At 42.4% G+C, this 14,570-nt stretch overlaps 1 protein-coding gene across 6 annotated transcripts in view; it reads left to right on the top strand.

Moving 5' to 3' along the window:
• The window catches only part of WDR59 (WD repeat domain 59), a 92,313-nt gene that overhangs the window by 59,064 nt on the left and 18,679 nt on the right, over window positions 1–14,570 (top strand). For 5 of the 6 annotated variants that reach the window (XM_032424552.1, XM_032424554.1, XM_032424555.1 and 2 more), the window contains 6 exons: window positions 31–195; window positions 3,000–3,095; window positions 3,228–3,384; window positions 3,862–3,931; window positions 8,592–8,745; window positions 12,410–12,466. In XM_032424552.1, coding sequence (XP_032280443.1) covers window positions 31–195; window positions 3,000–3,095; window positions 3,228–3,384; window positions 3,862–3,931; window positions 8,592–8,745; window positions 12,410–12,466 — 699 coding nt within the window. The remainder of the gene's footprint in view (window positions 1–30; window positions 196–2,999; window positions 3,096–3,227; window positions 3,385–3,861; window positions 3,932–8,591; window positions 8,746–12,409; window positions 12,467–14,570) is intronic. The other variant, XM_032424553.1, reaches the window with a different exon arrangement.

Raw genomic sequence — 14,570 nt, 5'->3', positions numbered from 1 at the left:
CGCGAGCAGTTGTCCCTTTGTCGTCTGCAGATGGACGCGGCGGACAGGAGCTGCACGGTGTCCGTGCACTGCAGTGGTCACCGTGTCAAGATGCTGGTGAAGTTCCCTGCGCAGTACCCCAACAACGCTGCCCCTTCCTTCCAGTTTATCAACCCCACAACCATCACATCCACGATGAAAGCGAAGCTGCTAAAGGTAGGGGTCTGTGTTCACACATTCCCCTTAGTGTTGTAAGAGGAGACGTCTGTTCACAGGCATCAGCATCTAAGCTGAGTGGTAAAGTTGAATGAAAACTCTGGTAGATAAGATTTGAAAGTCATCTGTATGTATGTGCTTCGGTGTTAACTTCATTGTGTATAGAAAACATCAGAGCAGTGGTTCTTAACCTTTTTAGATCATGGACCCCCTTTGAACATCCAACAAAAACAATGGACCCTTCCCCAGAGAAATTTGCACAAATGTTGTATATAATTTAGAAATATAGTTGTAGTTCTATAATTGTATATAATCTGCTTATAGATGTCGTTAAAGCTATGCATTAATCCCTGGTTAAGAACCCTGCAGTACATTTTCATTTATCTGGAAACAGTAGGCGAGGTGTATTCTTTTTTTTTTTTTTAAGATTTTATTTATTTATTTGACAGAGACAGAGATAGCGAGAGCAGGAACACAAGCAGGGGGAATGGGCAAGGGAGAAGCAGGCTTCCTGCTGAGCAGGGAGCCCAATGTGGGACTTGATCCCAGGACGCTGGGATCATGACCTGAGCCGAAGGCAGACGCTTACGACTGAGCCACCCAGGCGCCCCATTCTTTTATTTTTTAAAGATTTTATTTATTTGAGAGAGAGAATGAGAGAGAGAGAGCACATGAGAGGGGGGAGGGTCAGAGGGAGAAGCAGACTCCCTGCTGAGCAGGGAGCCCGATGCGGGACTTGATCCTGGGATTCCAGGATCATGACCTGAGCCGAAGGCAGTCGCTTAACCAACTGAGCCACCCAGGCGCCTGGCAAGATGTATTCTGAAGCTAAAAGATATTTTATCATCAGAAAACAAGGGGCGCCTGAGTGGCTCAGTTAAGCATCCAACTCTTGATCTCAGCTCAGGTCTTGATCTCAGGGTCGTGAGTTCAAGCCCTGCATTGGGCCCCATGCTGGGCATGGAGCCTACTTAAAAACAAAATGTAAGGCAATAAAAAAAAAAAATCCATTCCAAGAAAAGAGGTGGTGTCATCCTGAGGTGAGGCTGGCTGGCCGCCCAGGTGAGGTATCTGAAGGGATGGCGGTGCCTGAATGGAGATGGGATAGCCTGGCATCTGGTCCTTGCTCCTGCAGCCTCAGAAACTTGCTCTGGCAGTTCTAATCAGAGCTAATCAGGCAGAATCTCCATTAAAAAAGCCCCACGAGCTGGGTATGATACACCTTTTTCAGTTTGAGCAGCGTCATGAGTGAAGTAACTGAAATGTCCTGACAAACCAAGATGACCCAAATACTACACACCCTTTGCCTAGTTTGTATCATATACACTTGACCCATCTTCCTGGGGGAAGATACGTAACCAAGAAAATTTTCAAGTGGTGTAAGGATCTCTCAAATGCTACTCTGATTTTGTAGTATGGGTGCATTTTGTGCTTGGAAATTTTTATTTTTCATCCAAGTATAATATGTAGTGTTATATTAAATTAGTTTCAGGTGTACAATATAGTGATTCAGCAATTCTATACATTACTCAGTGCTCATCACGACAAGCGCACTCCTTAATCCCCATCACCTGTTTCACCCATCCTCCCACCCACCTGCCCTCTGGTAACCATCTGTTCTCTATAGTTGGGAGTCTGTTTTTTTGTTTGTCTGTACTTGGAATTTGAATATTTCATTGTCTTATTTGCACATGCAGAAAAGATAGATGTTCCTATTGTTATTAAAATGATAGGATTAAAAATGATAGGATTAGGAAGTATCTTTAAAGGTCTAATTCGGTGCTGCCTGATAAAAATATAATGCAGGCTACACGTAATTTAAAATTTTCTAGTAGCCACACTAAAAAAAAAAAATTGAAAGTAGCAGGTAAATTAATTTCAGTAATATTTTTACGTACTCCAGTGTATGCAAAGCATTCTCATCTCAGCATGTAGTCCATATAAAAATTATTGCAAGAGTTTGCATTCTCTTTTTTGTACTAAGTCTTCAACACTTGGTATGAATTTTACACTTACAGTACAGTTCAATTCAGCATGCCTAACAACTGAGGCTGGCCCTTTCCTTTTTTTATTTTTTTTTTAACATTTTATTTATTTGAGAGAGAGAGAACAAACAGGGGGGTGGGGCAGAGGGAGAGGAAGAAGCAGACTCCCTGTTGAGCAGGTAGCCTGAAGCTGGGCTTAGTCCCAGGACCCCCGAGATCATGACTCCAGCTGAAGGCAGACGCTTAACCCACTGAGCCACCCAGGCACCCCAGCACATCTCTATTCAGACTACCTCATTTCACATGCTGTGTAGCTGCATGTGGGTAATGACTTCCATGTTGAACCACGCAGGCCCAGTTTACACACCTGTCTTCAGTATGTGTATGTCAGTTTATGTCTATAGCATGTGCCTCAAAATGTTAGGATTTATATTTTTAAAGAAGCGAAAAGAAAAGAAAAGATACATTGTAATTTCCACCGAAGTGAAATCTGTTCCCCCTGGCCTGTATTGGGTATTACTTCTAGGATACTGAAATTTTCATGAGGGGGTGGGGGTTCAGCTAGAAGGAGAGGAAAGGAGTAGAATTCACCAGAAAGAAATGTGTTCTCTTAAGCTTTGTGTGCCTGCCCTGGCTAAGGAGAGGACTTCTCGAATATGCTCTGTGAGCCTCTAGAGTCAGGTGGAAAGTAGGATGCCGAAGCCTCAGACACAGCTCCAGCCTCCCTGCATCTTCACGACTTCCCACTGCTTTGAAGAAGAAAAGTGAATCAGGAGAAGGAATGTTGCTATTCTTGACTGTGTTTCGTGCCTTTTCTAGATCCTGAAAGACACTTCCCTGCAAAAAGTGAAACGAAACCAGAGTTGTTTGGAGCCCTGCCTGCGCCAGCTCGTCTCCTGCCTTGAGTCTTTCGTGGTGGGATTCTTGTACCAACCTATGCTTTGATGTTTTGTTTCGTTTCTTCCTCCCCAAACTAATGTGTCCTTATTTTGTAAGTCAGCTTTAAGACAGCTTGTGGTTTTTAGTCTGTTAACTTTTAAATTTCAGAACCAAGAAGACAGCACTTCCAGCAACCCCTTTGCACTCCCAAACTCTGTCACTCCGCCCTTACCAACGTTTGCCCGAGTGACCACTGCCTATGGGTCATACCAGGATGCCAATATTCCCTTCCCTAGAACCTCGGGGGCCAGGTTCTGCGGAGCAGGTTGGTCTCTTTTTTGGTTCTCAGATTCTAGATTTTGAGAGCAAAAAGCCCAGAATGTCCTGTAGTCTGTAAAGAAATCTCAGAAAAATCAGGAAATTTTCATTTATTTTTGTTTCCTGGGAACTCAAAAGACTGCTGTAGTGTTAAGTGGTCTGATGCTGAATTGGCTTCTGTGGACATATCCTGGGAATGTTCAACAAAATTATAGTTTTAATTCTTTTCATTCTGGTGAGCATGAATTTGAGTCTAATTCAGATCCCTGATTCTCAACACAGGACGGGTCCCCTAGCAAAGAAATATAAAGTACCTGAAAAGATTTTTTCCACACCACATGCATCCCATCTCTCCTGGATCCTAGAGATTCTGACCTTTGTCCTTGTTACATATGGCCACAGCCAGGACTGACCAGGGCTTCCTTAGGATTTCCCACTTGCAGCTCATTGACCCTGATGTGCACATGTGTGTCTCCTTCGTCAGGGTATCTGGTGTATTTCACAAGGCCAATGACGATGCATCGAGCAGTGTCTCCGACAGAACCTACTCCAAGGTGAGCCTGGGAGATGCAGATGTTAGCTGCATTCATGGGGCCATAAGTGGGCAGACATCTGGGAATGAGCACTGAGTTTGTCTTTGGACAAGTGGTTTTAGTTCTTCAGTAAATACCCACTCTAAGATTTTTTTTTTTAAAGGTTTTATTTATTTGACAGAGAGAGAGATAGCAACAGCAGGAACACAAGCAGGGGGAGTGGGAGAGGGAGAAGCAGGCTTCCTTCTGAGCAGGGAGCCCAACGTGGGGCTCGATCCCAGAACCCCGGGATCATGACCTGAGCCGAAGGCAGACGCTTAACGACTCAGCCACCCAGGCGCCCCCCACTCTTAAGATTTATTCATGAAAGATTAGGTTCATGAAATTGCCACTAAGCTGAGATTTGGGAGATCTGGTTACTACCAAACCACCAGAAGAAGGACTTTGATAAAAGCTGTTGTCAAAACAAGGCAAATTCTTTTTTAGTGTGCTTTTCCCCTATTGCTAAAGTATTATTTGAACATTAAATAAAAATAAAAAAGTAACAAGATCATCTGCAGGTCCACAACACTAATATACCACTTCTAACATTACCGAAACATGTTAAATTTTTAAAAATGACATTAAGTGGTTGGAAAAACTCACAATATGGAAGTTTTAAATTAAAATTTGAAAGCTTTCCTTTTCCTTGGCGAGTCACTGTTAGCAATTTAATACACTTTCTGTCTGGTCTCCATTATTTTTCTGTGTGTGGGTTTTTTGGTTTATTTGTTTTGTTCTGTTTTTAAGAGGCAATCTAAAGTAACAAATGGGAATGTGGACTTTGGAGCCAAGCCATGGGGTCCCCATCTTGGCCCTGCTGTTCTGTGACCTTAGGCAAGTTACTGAGTTTCCTCAACAATAACTTGGGGATGATAGTGGCACCTACCTCCTTCAGTTTCTGGGAAGATTAAATGTGTTAATCCCTGAGAAGCATTTGGAACCATGCCTGGCACATTGCTCTGTGTTTCCTATTATTACTCCTGGTTGTATTTTTTGTTCTTGTTTTTGTTTTTTTTTGTTTGTTTGTTTTGTTTTTTTTTTTAAGATTTTATTTATTTATTTATTTGACAGAGAGAGAAAGACAGAGAGGAAACAAGCAGGGGGAGTGGGTGAGGGAGAAGCAGGCTCCCGGCCGAGCAGGGAGCCTGATGTGGGGCTCGATCCCAGGACCCTGGGATCATTACCTGAGCTGAAGGCAGACGCTTAACGACTGAGCCACCCAGGCGCCCCTTGTTTTTGTTTTTTATGTTTTTACTGTTTTATTGAGATATAAGTCACATAGTATATAGTTGACCCATTTAAAATAATTCAGTGGCTTGTTGTATATTCACAGATACAGACAGAAAGTAGATAGTGTTTACCCAGCCCTGGAGGAATGGGGGACTTCGGAGTGTTGACAGCTGGGTGATGCAATTTCTTTGGGGGGTCATTAAAAATGTTCTAGAATTGACGATAGTGATGGCTGCACATAAATTCGCCTATTCTGGGCATTTTATATAAATAGAATCATATAGTTATGTGGTCCTTTGTGACTGGCTTCTTTCGCTTAGTGTAATGTTTTCAATGCTCATACACGTAGCATGTGTCAGAACTTCCTTTCTTTTAATTGCCAGATAATATTCTATCATACGTATATGCCACATTTTCTTTATTTATTCATCAGTCAGTAGATGTTTGGGTTATTTCCACTTTTTGGCTATTATGAATGATGCTGCTATGAGCATTTGTAAGTTTTTGTGAGGGCCTAGATTTTCATTTTTCTCAGGTATATATATGTAGGAGCGGAATTGCTGGGTCATATAGTAAAGGTTTTTTTCTTCATTAATCAACTTTATGTTTTACAACAGTTTTAAGTGTATAGCAAAATTGAGTGGAAAGTCCGGAGAGTTCTAGCATACATCCCTGAGCCCACACATGCACAACCTCCCCCATACCACTGGTTTTTTAAGCTTAAATGTTATCAGTTATATATGATAGACTTCTGGTTCTGCAATGGGGCAACCAGGATAACACAGAAGCCCTCCCACTGCAAACACCTGGGTGTGCTGGATGTAATATAATCAGCATATTTACAGGAAAGAAAGGAGATTGAAGCTACTGCTGTCCTGAGAGTCTGCCAATCTCTGCAGTAACCTAGGCAGATGAGACCTTGGCCAACAGGACTGGGGAGTTAAGCGTCAGAGACCCCATATGCTACTTTGGGTTCTTTATTTGAAAGATTGTACTAAAAAACAATCACCTACTCTCAAAGGGAAACAAGAATATGTGTATCTGGGCTTTGGATCAGAACAGCATTTTATTGAGGTATAATTTACAGTACACGAATCTGAAGTGTATACCTTGATGACCAGCACCCAGACCAAGATACAGAGCAAAGGTTCCCTGTCCTTTCACCCAGAGGAAACCAGTCTTGTGACTTCCATCATTGTAGTTTTAGTTTTGCCTGTGCTTGAGCTTCATCTAAATAGAACATCATGCAGCGTGTGCTATTTTATGTCTTACTTATTTTGTTCAACTTAATGTTTTGGTTTTTGGATTTTATTTGAGAAAGAGAGAATGAGTGGGGGGCAGGGCAGATGGAGAGGGAGAGGGAGAAGCAGGCTTCCCGCAGAACAAGGAGCCTGGCGTGGGGCTGGATCCCAGGACCCTGAGATCATGATCTGAGCCAAAGGCAGATGCTTAACCGACTGAGCCACCCAGGCGCCCCCAACTTAATGTTTTTGAAATGGATCCATATAGTTGTATATGTCAGTGGTTCCACTATATGAAATAATACAGTTTGTTTATCATTCTCCTCTTCAGGGATATTTGGGCAGTTTGGGGCTATTATGAGTAGATCTACACATTCAGGTCTTTTTTTTTTTTTCATGTATATTAATTTCTCTACCCAAGGACTAGAATCCTTGGGTCCTAGGATAGGTGTATGTATGATTTTTGTTTTTAGTATTGCCAAAAAGTCTGTCCCCAGTGGTTGTGCCATCTTACCAGCAATGTTTCAGAGTTCTGGTTGCTCCACATTCTCTCCAAAATTTGGTGTTTTCAGTCTTTTCAACTTTAGCCATTGTGGTGGGTATGTGGTATCTCATCCTGGTGATGACTAGTGAGTTGGGCAGCTTTTGTGTGCTCATTGACCATTTGGGTATCTTCTTTTGTGATATGCCTGTTCAAGTATTTTGCCCATTTCTTTAGGACTGTGTTCCTTATTATTTATTTGTGGTTGTTTTTTGTTCTGGTTGTAAATCCTTTGCTTGAAGTATGTATCGATTTTCTCTTAATCTGTTGCTTGTCTTTCTCCTTCCCTAATGATTTTTGATAAACAGAAGTTTTTAATTTTGATAAAGTCCAACCTGTCACTTTAAAAAATTTAATGGTTAGTGTCTTTGTGTTCTAGGAAAAAAATCTTAGCCTACCTAAGGTCACAAAAATATTCTTCCATTTTCTTTTAAAAATTTATAGTTTTAGATTCCTTATTTAAGGCCTGTAGTCAATCTCAAATTAATTTTTGTGTATGATGTGAGATAGGTGCCAAAGTTCACTTTTTTCAATAGAGATACATAATTGTTCCAGCACCATTTATGGAAAAAATTTGACTTTTCTCATTGAATTTGCATTGATTTAAAAAAATTGCATTGGGACGCCGGGGGCTCAGTCTGTTAAGCGTCTGCCTTCGGCTCAGGTCATGATCCCGGGGTCCTCGGATCAAGCCCTGCGTTGGGCTCCCTGCTTAGTGGGGAGTCTGCTTCTCCCTCTCCCTCTGTCCCTCCCCTCACTTACGCTCTCTTTCTCTCAAGTAAATAAAATCTTTAAAAAAAATTGCATTGATACATTGTTGAAAATCAATTGACCCTATGTTTGTGGGTCTATTTCTGGAGTCTGTTTTGTTTTGTTTTGTTTCCCTTTCATCTATTGGTTTCTCTGTATGCCAACACTATACTCTTAATGTAGCTTTTATATAGTAGGTCTTCAAATCTGCTAGGGTGTGTCCTCCAACTTTATTATTCTACGGATTCTAGGATTATGTTGGCTACTCTAGGTCTTTTGCATTCTTGTAAAAATATGAAATGGCCTATTGGTTTCTACAAAGAAAAAAAAGCCTATTCATATTTTGATTGGAAATGTGTTGACTCTGTAGATCAGTTTGGAGAAAATGGACACCTTGACAATAATATGGAATCTTCCAATCCACTAACATGGTATATATCTATTGTTTTGAGTCTTCTTTAATTTCTCAGCAATATTTTGTATTTTCAATGCACATTTTAAAATTAAATTTGTTTCTAGGTACTTGATGCTATTGTAAATGAAATTTTTTAAATGTTTATTTCCAAATGTTTGTTTCTAATATATAGAAATAAGTAGATTTTTATAGATTGGCCTCCTATTTAAATTCACTTATTAGCTCTACTAGTTTGCAGATTCCTTTGAGTTTTCTATGTATACAGTCAGAAGTATTCTCTGCTTTTGCAGACAAAGCGTTTTTCTGTTTCATAAGTTCATTTTGTTCTTTTTTTGTTTCCTTTTTTTCCCATTTTACCTATCTTTTTTTTCTCTTGGTTTCATCACGTGCTTAAGAGTAACACTACTTGGAAATATGGAAGGACTGTAGCCAGTATGGATAATTCTGCGTTTTCAACCACAGGTCTCTGTCAGCCTTGTCTGCTTATCATACTGGCTTGATTGCTCCCATGAAGATCCGCACGGAGGCCCCTGGGAACCTTCGTTTGTACAGCGGGAGCCCCACTCGCAGTGAGAAGGAGCAAGTCTCCATCAGCTCCTTCTACTATAAGGAGCGGGTAAGCAGCAGAGCCATGGCCTTTGATTCTTATTCCTTCTGGGTTCTTGTCCTTTGTCTCCCTGCCTGCTGTGCAAAGCAGCCAGGTTAGTAATCCCCCTGTAGTCTTTAACTTTCAAAATTAGTTTGTTCAAGAAGGACCTTTGCTTTGTTCCTTCCAGTTGGTTTTAACTACTGTGAATTGTGTGTGTGGAGGGATGGGGTGGTTCTTATAATCCATATTCGTCACTCCCCATTTAACCCTATCCTTGTTACCTCCAACTTGTTAAGGTAATTCCCACTGTTTCAGGTAGGATAATTTAGCTGCAGATCTTCCTTGGTGTTCTGATGTTTGTCAACAAATTAAGGGATGCTTCTGAAGGCTTGGGATCTCGATATATTTAGAACGTCATAGCGGTGAGAAGTTTTCAAGTTGATCTCTGAGGGGTCTTATGCTTTTACTAAGTCTACACCAAAGTGCCCATCTGAATGGGAAAGTTTATGTGAAAATCACCTGAGCCTGTCCTTGTGTTCCTGGGTTCTCCAGGAACTCCTCGTCCCTAACGTAGCTATATTAAGCTGTCAGAAGCCTTTGGTGACGACACTGTAGAGAATGTTGGCAGAGCGTAGGAGTGCTTCTAAGAACTCTTTCTGTGTTGTCAGATTGAGAGGCTGGTTTAAACTGCCTTTTAACTGACATGATGTTTTAAACACAGCTACCACCAAGCTGTTAACCAGCTCAGTCCTTAGGAATTCTTTGTTGCTGTCCCGAACTAATTGAGAAATGATGGATTGACTATCACTGAAATGTGTTTTTTAAAAAATTGAATTATTTTAAATAAGAACCCAGTTTCCAGCAGGCGTTAGAGGTGTCTGCACCTCGATGACAGTGCGGTGTCTAGCCTTGGTTCACGCTGGTGGTTGAACACCTCTGCCTTTGTCTAGTCTTAGGGTTGGTGTGTGACTGAAATGAGCCGCAGGGACTGACGCTTGAGACAGGACCAGCCTTGGACAAGACCACTCTGCTGGATGGGGACAGTGATTGTTGCCTTTCTGTAGTCCTCTTCTTCACCTCTCTGACAGAACTGTGCCCCTCTGGCCCCTGTTATCTTCCCAAGTCCTTTACATTCAAAATTTTTAGGTTTTCTTCCCCTCTAAGCAAGCTAGTAGGCATTTTATTGACATAACAGTCAAACAAACTCATGGTTGGGTAGATGGGGGCATTTTCTTTAGCATCAGGGCCAGGCTGAGGAGATCTTTTAGTCAAAGAGACAGTTCTGAATCCCCCTCTGAGTCATGTCATGTGTTACTCCTGCTTGGGTTTGGATTGGGAAAATAGGTGGACTAGCATTTTGACTCTGACAGTGCAGAAAGGCCGTGCCTAGTCACAGTAACTCCAGTTCCACGATGGGACCTCTCCTAACGCAAAAGCATTTGTAAAGCCTTACTTACGTACATGTTTTTCACAGTCTGGCTTCTTTTACCATAAATGCCATAATCATAAAGAGGGACCAAAGGCACATAGATAATGACTGTTTATCAGACAGGATCTGCTGGGGAGGAGGGGAAGGATGTGATACTTCACTTTCGGATGGCTCCCAATATACAGCTTCTCCACAGAAAACAGGCTATTATAGTCCCTAAGATGACCTCATATAGTAAGTGATCTTTAAGTTTTATTTCAGAGACTGGCCATATAAAATGGGGGCAGACACTTGTAATTTTATATGAAACGTTTGTATTTCTGTGTAATATACGTACAGAAAAGTTCACAAATCATAAGTATATAATTCAGTCAATTAACAGTCACACAGGCCAAGAAATAGAACATTCTAAGAACCGTAGAAGCTCTTGGGAGGGAAGCACATCTCAGTGGGTGACATATAGTAGTTATTAGGTGAAATCCTATGAAATTACTGATACCTTATTTATTTATTTATTTATTTTTTAAGATTTTATTTATTTATTTGACAGATACCACGGGCAGGGGGAGCAGTAGAGGGAGAGGGAGAGGCAGGCTCCCCACCAAGCAGGGAGTCCGATATGGGGCTCGATCCCAGGACCCTGGGATCATGACCTGACCCGAAGGCAGTTGCCTAACTATCTGAGCTACCCAGGTGCCCCGATACTTGACCATTTTTAATCTCAAAAAGTTTCATGTGGTTCAACCTCATAAGAAGTTAAACAAGTGAGTCATTTTGTGACGAATCTGAAATAAATTCATCTCTCCTTGAACCTGTTCATGTCCATCCCATTACTTGAGGCACAGGGAAATGAAACACAGCCATGATACCTTATAGAGGCCATCTTCCTTCCTCTTAGAGGTCGATATAGTTTTATCCCTCAAGGAGTATTTTCTTATCCTTAGGTATCTAGTTTGACATGTCAAATAATACCACTTTTATTACTTTTGTTCTCAAAATGATTCCAGATTGCCACATTTCTCTGTGCTTAAGTCTTTATTTTCAGCCCCAGTTTTTCCCCTACATATTTTTATTCTCTTTCAGATCTCTACCCTTGAGATCGTTAAATGAGTAAGAGTCAAGGAAAAGAATATAACTGCATTAAAGTATAGCAGTGAAGGAATTATAGAGTGTTTTGGAGATTATAAGACGCTTTATGGAACCATTGGGGATTTTACCGTTTGTTTGTCTTGTTTTTATGTATTTTTAACCTGCCCTACTTAGGTCATATTATTATATTCACCCAAATGTTCTCCGGATGGAATTCCAAGGTTCGTTGCTAAATCCTTAAAAATGTGAGAGACCTAAAAAAACAACAACAATGAAAACCAACTATCAAATTTTATAGGAAGTTAGAAAGCTGGAGAGATGCTAGCATTCATTTGGTAACTGGACCAACTATTAATAGTTGATGAAATATTGTTTATTCCTAGGACAAATCAGAAGACCCAGAACTTGTGATAAACATTAGGCCTTGGCCTATAAACATTTCTAAAATTTTGCACCCGTGCTTCAGTTTATGTCGCTAAAATAGCTCTAATGTAAATAACTGAGGCGGTCTTGAAGTTAATAGAATAATTTCTGATTTCCATAAACAGTGCTTTTCGGCCCCAGTTTCACACTGATGCTCCTGTTGTTAGCCAGTGCCCTCAGGAGGGCAGCTCTTCAGCCTTGCTCCCTCTTTCCCTCCATTTCTCATGCACACTTGCTTACCCATCACTCTGAAAATAGCCCTGCAGCCCTGAGATCAAGGCTTCCACTTTCCCCAATGCCCACCAAACCACACACCAGAAACAGTTGGGTGTCAAGTCTACCAAAGAACTTCTTCCTTTATAGGAATGAGAATCTTCTCGCACATACATGTGCTCTTGATGGGGAGGGGAGACCCTACACCCATTTCTCGACTTGCCCTGCGATCCTCCCTAGAGTACACCAACATTGACCTCTCAGCCTTCTTATATCTTGAGATGTGTTTCGAACTGAAGAACGATGACACTGAAGCTGGGTTGGGAGAGCAATGGGTCGGGAGGGAGGTGAGGGAATCCAAATATTGCTCTGCTGAGGTTTAGATTTTTAGTCGTTCAAACCCGATTTTGCAGTAAATTGTGGTACCTTTTAATCCATCAGATGTGTGGGAAGCTTTCATTTTATTCTATATTTTTCCCTTTTAATTTTCTTGGTGTTTTTCTTCCCTCCTCCTGGGTGTAACGTTTTCACGCACAGATGTCTCCTCGCTCTGCCCGGCGACGTTGGTCCATACAAGCAATTAACGACTTCCCGGTACTGTGCGCTGTGCAAATGCTCTCCTTGACTAATCCTGTCTGCCCAAAGGCCCAAGAATAAAATGCCACCTGCCTGGCTTTGAGGAACCTGAGTGACAGGCTGGCTGGTTTTCAGGACCAGCACAATAAATTTTTCACTCTTGGGAGTCAGGCACCGAGGACTTCCTCCTTGTTTCATCCACTTTCAAATGGGTGAATACTGAGACCGTTAAGGATCGTGAATGGGCTTCTTTAAAAATGAAGCCAAACACTGGGTTTCTTGGAAAGAACCCCAACTGTAAGCCTTTAGCTCACCTGATTTCATTTGGAGTATTTGTATAATTTCCTGGAGCTTTCAAAAGCCTACCTTTGGCATGGGGTGAAGCAGAGGAAGATATAAGAGGCTTCCACCATTTTGTCTCTCTGTTTTTATCGTCTTGGTCTAGTTCAAAGAGGGAAGTGCTCACCTGCTTCATTGGCATGATGCATAAGCTAGTTTTTAATCGTTCAGGAACTTTCTGGAACAATTTTTTCCTTGCCATCAGTATTTTGCATTGCAATGAAACCTCTGCTGTGGACATCCTCTCTCTTTTCTTTCTCTCTTCCCCGTTCCTGTTGGCCACCCCCCTCTTCTGTCTTCCTCTCCCACCCCCTTCATGTTTCAGAAGGTGGCCTCGGGCTGTGCAAGGCAGCCTTGTGGCTTTTTTGTAAATTTTATTCGGTGTAAAAAATTTTTCGGGGAATCGTCCTATAGCCTTTTCATACCGAACCCAGTTGAAATCAGGAGCCCTGGTTAGCACGTACCGCTGCTGCTGACAACTTGCGGGCAGAGCCAACATGGCCGCCTTTCCTCAAAAAGCCTGTCCCAGCCAACCCGACTGCTGGGTTTCCACTGATTTCCAGAAGCCTCTGCTCCTGCTGCTATTGAAATAGGAACTCATGTTGACTCACCGCCCACTCTGCTGATTTTGCATTGTTGGTGGGGTTGCTGCGAAGCAGTCGGTGGCTTATTCTTGGGCTGTTTTTACATTTAACCCATTTATTGGCATTGATGTCGCCTCCAAGTGTAGCAGTAATACTGGTGGTGCGGTCGCAAGCTGGCTATCTTGGTTGTCATTCAGTGCTCTTCGCACCAGTGCCTCCCCCACCCCCAGTCCTTTCCTCCCTGTCCTCCTTCCTCTGATTCCATGAACGCCTTCTTGGTATGTTCAGAGGAGCATCCCGGTGCTCATCATGTGATAACTGTCTGTCTCGTTTTGTCTCTCTTCCCTCAATCCCTGCTTATGAAATCTGTGGGGAAGGGGCATTTCCTGTGATGGGGCATTGAGAAGACCCAAGAGAAACGCAGGGCCCTTTGCCTCCCAGAGGGACTGATCCTACTGCACAGAAAAGCACCCACATTGAAGCCCGTCAGAATGGGACTGGAGCAATGCGGGAGGTTTCGGGGGCTTTTAGGCCAGAGTGCCCTCCCTCACCTGGGACGTTCAGCCACACCTCAGCCTGGTGTGTCGCTGTTCTCTGCGTGTTGTCACCTGACAGTTGCACAGATGAGAGATTCCTCAGATCACCAGCAAGCTGTAAGGGAAAAAGAAGTCTTGGGGAAGTGTGGTTGGAATATGAACCCTTTTTGCTGCCGAAAAGTTATCTGTGCTCATTCGGGAGCAGCGAGGACCTAAGGCCCTGACATCTGATTGGAGATTGAGCATGTGTTTATTTAGGTGGCCTTGTTATATTTGCATCCCCAGAATAATTAGTCACTAGACTGGAGTACTGGGAGACCCCTCTAGCCTGAAAGGGAGGTACTTCGTATTTAAAAACCACCAACCACTAAATAGAAAAAACAAAACTCTTTTATGACCCCTTACAGATTTTTGATAATGTTTTGCAGTTATTCCTTGCTGGATTATATGAATGCACAGCGCTGTCCCATAGTTGCTTTTATAGTTTGAGGCTTGGTGGCAGCTGTGGTTAGGGTGACCCAGTGGTGGCGACCTCCTGTTACAAGCTCAGAGGCAGCTTAGTGAGTTTCTACCACACATCGCCTGTACTTCAGAATGGATCGGCGAAACCACCTGGAAGCCTGCTGTCTCAAGAAGTTGCCAAGCAAGTCCCAGGAAATCCAG

This window comes from Phoca vitulina, unplaced genomic scaffold (genome assembly GCF_004348235.1).
Source record: "Phoca vitulina isolate PV1807 unplaced genomic scaffold, GSC_HSeal_1.0 scaffold30, whole genome shotgun sequence".
Lineage (NCBI taxonomy): Eukaryota > Metazoa > Chordata > Mammalia > Carnivora > Phocidae > Phoca > Phoca vitulina.
This window is presented reverse-complemented; position numbering and strand designations above follow the sequence as displayed.